The sequence below is a fragment of the Solanum verrucosum genome, unplaced genomic scaffold (genome assembly GCF_900185275.1).
Source record: "Solanum verrucosum unplaced genomic scaffold, falcon-dt-bn FXZP01000026.1, whole genome shotgun sequence".
Classification (NCBI taxonomy): domain Eukaryota; kingdom Viridiplantae; phylum Streptophyta; class Magnoliopsida; order Solanales; family Solanaceae; genus Solanum; species Solanum verrucosum.
The window spans coordinates 1,332,331-1,342,031 of NW_026020285.1; the positions used below are offsets into that span (position 1 = coordinate 1,332,331).

The following is a 9,701-nucleotide window of genomic DNA, read 5'->3' on the forward strand; positions in this document are numbered from 1 at the left end:
TTAATGAATCTTCAAAATATTTATAATGAATCTTCAAAATATTTGAAAATCATTCAAACTTTTATACTAATATGACCATCTCTTTTGATGAATCTTAGAAATTAACAAACAGATACACACAAAAACAAAAATGTGATACTTTTCATCTTCATTCATTCGCATAATAAAATGTTAGTAGATATCTAATCAAAATAAAATAAAAAAGAATAGAATAATATTAAGTGAAATCAAAACAATGCATTAATGAATCTTCAAAATATTTGGAAACCATTCAAACTTTTATACTAATATGACTATCTCTTTTGATGAATCTTCCAAGATAATTAAGTTTCCTTCTTCATTTTGATGAAGTTGTACCAAACTAATGTGAACATCTCTATGATGAATTTTTGAAGAATATATATATGATTTTTATCAAAGTGAAGACCATTTCATGACATTATTAAGTACATGAAAGATGAAAGAAAAAGAAAAAATGAAAAAATGGAAATGGACATTGAACATCTCTAAAGATGATTGGTATTTATAGATTGGGTAAACCATAACGATAGTTAGAAAGAAGTTTAAGAGGCATATTATTTAAGTAGAGAAGATAAATAGATGAAGGTTTTTTGTAACTTATTAGACATAATTAGAATAGTAAATATGATTGAATTTTTAAATTAATAAACAATTATTTATTGAGAAAATGAAGGGAAAAAATCAAAAAAAGAAGAAAAAAAATACAAATGGGAATGGAGGACATAGAGAGGTGCCACATCACCTTCTCTATGTTTCTCCTTTGTATATATATATATATATAGATAGATAGATTCTAGTGGTGGATATAGAATATATTTACTCTCTTTCTAACTTTATGGATGTGACATAATATGGTTTGAAAATAAAATACGTATTTTACACTTACAATATATTAGTTTAAGTTATAAACATCGTTAATATAATAAAAAAAAATTACAATATCAGATCAATCAAGAGTAAATATCTTAAAACTAAAAGCTACAACAAATAAACATGTAGAACATGAATTGTCACGTAAGATTCCACATAGGACGTATAAGTTTGTTTGTTCAACTTTATACAAGTTTACGTGTTTAGTCGTGCACATTCACAGTTGGAGAGCGTAAATATCAGTTAGTTAAGCCAAATTTCAAAGTATGTTTATGTATTATGCCAAAAATCATTATCGACATCATTGTTGTTGGCTTTACTTTTATAACATTGTCTCTTCGCCACATGCAAATTCCTCCTTTGAAAGGTATTGAAAGGAAAGTTATAAGGGGTCGTTTAATTTGCGGATAAATTTGTTCCATTTTTCAAGTAAAATAAATAATATCAAATTTGAAGTATAAATTTATTCTGGAATTGATTATATTTATATTTAAGAAATTTATAAATTTAATCCCAAATATAATTTTGAAATATCTTATCTTATCGAACTCATAAAGGTTTTAAGTTGAAGTAAATGAGTCATGACAAAATTTCTTAGGCCACGTGGAAACGGTAGCATGGCACGTGGAAGTGTGTACTGTCTATGTGGATGCTGAGTTGGCATGCCACCTTGACAAATATATTCCTTTTTGTGCATCATATATAATTGAAAAATATGATTCACTTAATATATGGCCAAGTTTGAATGAATGAATTGACTAGGTAATTAAATAAATTAAAAGAAAAAAATATATAGTAAATTTGGATGGATTGAACTATAATGCATTGTTTAGCTCGTTTCAATCCAAATTCAGGTGAAGTAATCTTTGGGCAGATTAATGATTAATTTGTTTATTAATTTTAATTCATTTTGGTCAGTTCAAATACAATCCAAATGATTCATTTGACACCCTTAATCATTCCTAATAAACCTTAGGGAAAATGATTGTATTTATGTTCTTCTCTATTATTAAAAAAAAATGTTTAATATTGTCTTTTTTATACAATACTTTGATTTATATATGTCATTAATGTTGTACTATTGCTCCATATGTCCGTATGAGTACGTATACTAATCAGAATTTGAAGTTAAAATTAGAATACTCAAAAATAAAACAAAGAAAGTACTTTATGTATTAGATTTTTTTCATACTAGCCAGTGATTCTGGCTAGTTGGAGTCTCATATAACATAGAGATAATAAGTAAAAACAAGTTTTTTTTTTTTGGTTGTTGTATACATACATAACATTTCAAATTGAGGCATTTTTGGATTTCCTTCAGAATTTTTGGCTCCGTCACTGTTACTTATTGTTTGTGTACTCCCATAGGAAGAGTGACTGTACGTTTGAACGGTATATCGACATCTAGTAAGTACTTGAATGATGAAAGACATCCAGGTAATGGTCCATGAATCTTGTTTTGAGCAACATACAAAACACTTAGCTCAGTAAGTCCACAAATCGACGTTGGCAACATCTCAACAGAGAAGTTGTTGTTATTGACCTTCAATATTTGCAATTGCTTTATGTTTCCCAGACAAGAAGGAATAGGTCCTGTGAGTTGATTATTTGATATAGAGAGTGATGAAAGTGTTGTCAAATAACCAATTGAATCAGGTATAACTCCAGTAAGTTTATTGTTGTCAAGAGCCAAAGTTTTAATTAAAGGCCATTGGGCAGGACTCAATGGCAATTGTATTTCACCAACAAGTTGATTTGTTTCTAAGTGGATAGTGGAAATGGAATATATTTTTGTTATTGAAACTGGGATTTTTCCAGTGAATGAATTGTTTGACAAGAAAAGCTTTTGAAGTGCTTGTAAGTTGCCAATATTCTCCGATATTTCCCCTATCAAGTGGTTGTTTTCAAGGTTCAAGGTTGTTAGAGATGTCAATGTGAATAATGACTCTGGGATTGTACTAGAGATTTGATTGGTTTGTAAGTTGAGTTCTTTGAGATTCTTGAGAACCCCAATGGACTCGGGAATTTGCCCTGTTAGTCCGACTAGTTTGTTAAGATCAATAACTTGTAGTGAAGTGAGAAGTGAAATTGAAGGAGAGATTGAACCATTCATTGTACTTGACACGAAGTTTGGAGATTCATCATCACCAGATACATAATGACCAGGTAGATAGATTTTTACAACTCTGTTAGTTGTAGAGTTACAAGAAATGCCTGGCCAATTGCAACAATCTTGGCCAATCCATTTGCTTAGCCTGCTTGAAGTATCAGAATGTATGCCAGCTTTGAAGTCATTGAGACCCTTGAGATCATCAGGGTGGCATGCCTTGTTTGCACTAATATTGATAATCATAAGAGATATCATTGCTAGGAAACAAATAAATTGATGAGATGCCATTTTGGCCTGCCAAAAAAGGGATGATTATGTTAATAATGGATTCGGCAGCTCAATACATTAAGCATCGGCTCAAGAAAAACAATTCATAACAATTAAAGCAACAAAAAAAATAGTAAAAATGTCATGGCAAATAATATGGAAAGCCTTTCTACTATTAATTATTACTCCACTATTATAGTCACAAACATAGCCTTAACCAAATAGTGTAGTTGAATTTCATTTATGGAGGATATCACTGTTCCCATTCTATAATATTTTTGTTTTATTAACAAATTGACCAATGAAGCCTCTAAAAGTCACATTTTTAAGAGCATATTCAAATTGTTGAGCTTAACTAGATAAGTGATGTCGGGGAGGAGCCACATGGGTGCAATGAACCCCTCTAACAGAAAATTACATTGTATATACATGAATTCATGAATAAAGGAGCAATAGATAGTGTGAAGCAATTACCAATTGTTTATGTTCCTTAAATAGCTCGATGTCACCCTGTGTTAAAGATTTTCGGTAATACCTACTTAGGTTAGAAATATTTAACAATTTATGTTAAGAGTTTTAGGTAATACCTATTTGGGTTTACAAACATAATGTTAACATTTCTATATCTATAGGCTAACATATTGTTGTAAATTTGAGGTAATGCAAAAATAGTTGAGGAAGTTAAGATATACAAACCACACACAAAATTAAAATACAAAGATATTTTTATTGAACATGTTATATCCATTCATGTATAACAACCTTGACTTTTTCTTCTTCTTTTTTCTTTTGTTTTGTTGGGGGGGGGGGGGGGGGGGGGTCTAAAATTACCTTCCAAACACAATAATTTTAGGCTTTGTACGATTATCATGAAATTTATTTTAAGGTTTTTTAAAAAAAAAATTAACATTTTTGGGATAAATATTGGGTTTTGTAAAACTCAGTAATTGTATAATATATAAGGACATTTGTGTTTTGTAGTCCCGTAAGAGTAAATCTTAATTAAATGTAAACCAATTTATTTGGGATTACAACTATCCTCCTTTTATCCAACTCAAAACAAATGAACATAAAGAGTATTTTCTTAGATAAACAAAGTTGATTCACTTAGGAGGATGTTCACAAGTTGCGGAACCTTTGACTGTGAGAGGATGGTATGTCAGCTCAAAGGAATTCTATGATTGATTCCCACTTGTCTTCTTTCTGTAGTCTGTCTGATAAAAATGTTGGAATTTATGCAGTTTTGATGATTGACAAACAAAGATGAAACACGTCAATCAACATCGGTGTTTTAAAATGATAAATTCATGAAACTTTCCAAAAATGATCAATCGAATCATTACACTATTGCATTTAGAAGTTTGAAGGAGTTGATCTTACATTTTAAATAAAAGTCAATTTTAATTAAGTGTGTTATTAGACTTCTTGAAGATTATTGAGAGAAGTATTGAAAACACTCATAAATTCAGTGCGAATTTTTAGTTTCATCCTTGAACTATTGACAATCGTAAAAATACTCTTTTACTTGACTAATTGAATTTAAATACACCCCCGATCTTACAACATAAGTAACTTACACCCCTGAATTCTCACCAAGTTTAAGGAGTTTTCAACACTTCTCTCAAATTTTTATTAAGAGTTTCATGCTTCTACAAGAGTTTGAGACCACTTACTATGTCATGTGGCACATCGAGGGCGTATTTAAGCTTAGTTAATCAAGTAGATGGTGTTTCCAAGACTGTCAATAATTCAAAGACGAATCTAATAATTTATGTCAAGTTCAGGGGTGATTTCAATACTTCTCTCAAAATTATTGGATGAAACTAAATCCAAAGTTTGAAAGCTTTTTATATCAATTTGAGGAGGACTAGATTCGAAACTTAAAGCTAAAGAGTAAAATAGAATCAATTTTACACATTTAAGCGAAGCTTCATATATTTCGGGGGAAATTTTAGATAAAATGTCAGACTCCAAACAATTTTTTTTTATATTTATTTGGATTTTGTTAGACTCGTGTTGCAATTCTAGAATTACAAATCTAATGATAATTTTAAATTGACTAAATTTGTAATAAAAGATAAAACAAGAAGATGAAGATAAGTATATCTTAACTCAGGTCCTCAAAGTGGTTCTTCCTAATTTCTTATTACAAATAATTTTCAAGTAAAATATACTTGCATTATTTTTAAAAAATATGTTTATTACTTATCATTTTTAACCTATATAAAAGAAAATTATTTTGTCATCAATATTATTCCCTCTATCCCAATTTATGTGACTTACTTTTCTCTTTGATCAGTTCAAAAAAGAATGTCACAATTCTATATTAAGTAACGATTTAACTATAAAATGTCTATTTTACCATTAATGAAATGATTTACAGCCACATAAACTTCTATCATTTATTTTGAACCACAAGTTTTAAAAGTCTTCATTTCTTTCTTAAATTTCGTGTCGAGTCAAACTACCTCACATAAAATGGGACGGAGGGAGTAATTACTTATTTTTCAATCATATTTTAAGACGTAAACGATAAGACTCTAAACTAATTAACATGTATATTATGATTTTTTTTTAAAAGAGGGGATAATTATGCCACATAGCCCTTTGACAAATATTAACGATGATGTCACATTGCATGAGGTGGCATGGATGAAATGAAAGATTGTCTCTGGAGTTTCGTGTGATAAAAAGGTACCACAGAGACTTGAGGGTAAGTTCTACACAGTGATGGTTAGTCCGTACTTGTTATATGGGGTGGAGTGATGACCAGTCAAACACTCACATATTCAAAAGAAGCATGTTGCAGAAATGCATATATTGAGATGGATGTGTGAGCATACGAGAAGCGATAAGATTAGGAATGAGGTTACCTGGGAGAAGGTGGTAGTGGCAGACAAGATGAGGGAAATGAGACTGAGATGACTTGGACATGGGTTGAGAAGGTGCGTTGACGCCCCAGTGAAGAGGTGGGAGAGGCTAGTTGTTGGGGCTTCACGGAGGGGTAGAGGTAGGCCGAATGTCACGCCCCGAGCCTACACCCTAGGCGGGACTGGCACTCGAGAACCATTGTTGGACCCAAGCGAACCCTTGGCCTAGCTTAACTCTTAGCGGAAAACTTTACTCAATAAATCCATGTAATACACTAGAATATTGTAAGGAAACATTCAACTGGCCAATAAGGCAAACTCAAGTCTCAACATAATAGAATGAAAATGTAAGGACAAATGAACTAACTAGATGTCTATGAAGCCTCTAAACTATAAGGGGTGTCGGGACAAGACCCCCGATCATCTTAACAACTGAAAGTACTAAAACAATGTAAATAGAAATCCTCTGAAAAGCAAGGAGGTTCACCACCTGAATCAACGAGGCACTGGATGTTTATTCTGGTTACCTGTATCGACATCATAAAATGATGCAGGCCAAATGGCATCATACATTGAATGTACGAGCATCCGAGGGGAAAACTAAACACGACATAAGCTCAAAATGAATAGTGAAAGAAACACTTACCTCAGCTTTACTCAACTCATGAATACTCAACTCAATGCAGAAATAAACAACAGTAAGGATCTAGTTTATATAAACCTTTTAAGTAGTAAATAACAACTCAAATTTAATCATATAGTAAAGTAATATAATTCTTTGAGAGTTTCTCTAACCGACAACCATCACTATGAGCTATGTGATGATACATCGTCTAGCCCACGCTACCAGAACTGTCTTATAACTTGTCGGGATATAGAACGCCTCAACTAAGTGGATCCACTAGTCTATGCTAAAAAGTACTAAGAAATCATCTAAAAAGTATGACCCATTCTACCCACGTTGGCTACATGATTTATGGAGACATTGAGTTGTTATGAACTCGTCCCCACATCGGTGGTCAATACTACTCCCAAAATACTCAACTAATATGTTTAAAAACAAAAACTCTTTTTGTGGTTTGAGATAATTACTCAAAAACTAGCTCAAAGGCTCTCTTGGAAATCGGTGTTTCCTCAATGTGAAAATATTTACTCTTTGGAAATACTTAGTTCCCATATATTCTTTTTGAAGAAATGAACTTCATTTGTTACTCTTACTTAACTCAAAACTCAAGTCTTAAAACAAGTTTAAAACATTTGCAAAAGACTTTTTAAAGGGACTCTAAAAACTCTCTAGACTTGGCTCTTAACTTTCCTTGAATTTGAATTTATGGATTCAAGGACTATGATTTATGATAGGAAAGATCTCATGATGTGTAGGAGTGTTTTTAGATAGTTAAACATAAGAAACGATCAAGAAATCACTGTCTTGAGGAAAGTCCGCGATGTGGAGATGCATTTAAATATTTAGTCGTGAAATAAATTTTGAGACAGAAGGGTTTGTGATAGCTCCGTGACGCAGAGAGAAAATTTCCTATCCTGAGGAACAAGTTCGCGACGAGGACCTGGTACCCAGATTTGCCTGACTTTTCCTTCTTCATTTTTTAATCCCAATATGCCTAAATTCAATTCTTTTTCTCAAATTCTCTTTAGATTCAGATATCCAGTATATGTACACAGGAATCTATCCATAATGACTGTAAAATCGACACGATTTCCTCAAGAACTCAACAATTCCAACTTAACTCAAGAACGGAAGCCAATATTCAAGAACACAATTCAAAATCATCAACTTTCAACTTTCTAGAACAAATTTTGCTGAACTAAACATGATTGGCGCGTGGGTGAACGAACCCAACGCTATGAAAGTCTCACATATCTCTTTAGGGATCAACCCTTGGCGAAACGACTTCGATTCCGCAAGTAATCTCCAAGAGCGCCTTGACTTTTCTCCTCTTTTCTCCTCCTTTCTCTTCTCTAAAACCCCTAGCGTAATTCTTAAATGCGTAAACTGAACTAACTCAGTTTAGACCCCAAATAATTTACTAAAAATGGATTTAATTAATTGGGAAATGAAAAGACCAAAATACCCCTCTAAAATCCAGTTTCGACTTTCCTTATCTAGACATCCAGACTTCGAATGGGCATACCTCCCTCATACGAACTCCAAATTGAGCAAACTCGGCGGCGTTGGAAAGATAATTCAAAGATCTTTCCTACGTATCTTGTAGTCCACCTAACTCATCCTGATCTAGGAGTTATAGTCATTTGAAGTTGATCCAAAACTTATATTTAGCTTAACTTTGTCAAACTTTCCAATTTAATTATTTCCAAAAACAATTTCTTTCTAATTCTAGTTCTTTTTGGTTTTTCAAATAGAGAGGTGTTACAATATCTCCCCCTTGAGAACATTCGTCCTCGAATGAGATTACTCTTAGCAGGCTAAGGTGTAACATTTAACATTCATTTCAAACACCCAACAAGCAAATCTAACACATTCAGTATATCAATTAAAAAGTACCAAGAAGAGAATTAGTACCTTGATCTGGAATTTCTTTGGGCTCAAAGCGATATGGATATCTCTTCTTTATTTCCTCCTCAGCTTCCCAAGTAGCTTCCTCAATAAACTGATTTCTCCAAAGAAGCTTGACTGATGCTACTTCCTTGGTTCTCAATTTGCGAACTTGGCAGTCTAGAATCTGAATAGGAATCTCCTCATAAGTTAAGCTATCCTAGATACCAATATCTTCAATTGGTATGATCAATGACGGATCACCCATGCACTTCTTCAACATGGAAATATAAAATACCATATGTACCATTGATAACTCTTGTGGTAGCTCCAACTCATAAGCTACATTACCAATCCTTTTGGATATTCTGTAAGGACGAATATACTGGGGACTAAGCTTTCCTTTCTTACCAAATCTCATTACACCCTTCATGGGTGAAACTTTCAAGTATACCCAATTATCTACTTTAAACTCTAAGACCCTTCTCCTAACATTAGTGTAGGATTTCTGACGACTCTGCGTTGTTTTCAACCTTTCTTGGATAATCTTAACTCTCTCCATAGTTTAATGAACTAAGTTTGGTCCTATCAACCCAACTTCACCAACTTCAAACCATCCAATAGGAGATCTGCATCGCCTCCCATAAAGGGCTTCATAAGGAGCCATCTGGATGCTGGAGTGGTAACTATTGTTGTAAGCGAACTCGATGAGAAGTAGGTGATCATCCCAATTACCTTTGAAATCAATCACACAGGCTCTCAACGTATCTTCCAAAGTCTGAATAGTGCACTCTGCTTGACCATTTGTCTGAGGATGGAAAGCAGTACTTAAGTTCACCTTTGAACCCAAGCCTTTCTGAAAATATTTCCAAAATTTGCAGTAAAATGTGCACCTCTATCTGATATAATCGAAACAGGGACCTCATGAAGTCTTACTACCTCTTGAATGTATAACTTGGCATAGTCCTCTGTTGAATGGGTAGTCTTTACCGGCAAAAGTGTGTTGATTTTGTCATTTTATCAACAATCACCCAAATAGAATCATGTTGCC

General features: G+C 32.8%; 1 protein-coding gene across 1 annotated transcript; it reads right to left on the bottom strand.

Annotated features, from left to right (window-relative positions):
- Positions 1–2,041: 2,041 nt before the first annotated feature.
- On the bottom strand, positions 2,042–3,835 carry LOC125834253 (LRR receptor-like serine/threonine-protein kinase FLS2). Its single transcript, XM_049513421.1, has 2 exons — positions 3,743–3,835; positions 2,042–3,295 (listed from the first exon to the last, which is right to left on the bottom strand). Exon 2 carries the CDS (start codon positions 3,287–3,289, stop codon positions 2,237–2,239), a length of 1,053 nt encoding a protein of 350 aa, XP_049369378.1. The 5' UTR covers positions 3,290–3,295; positions 3,743–3,835; the 3' UTR covers positions 2,042–2,236.
- Between the last annotated feature and the right edge of the window lie 5,866 nt (positions 3,836–9,701).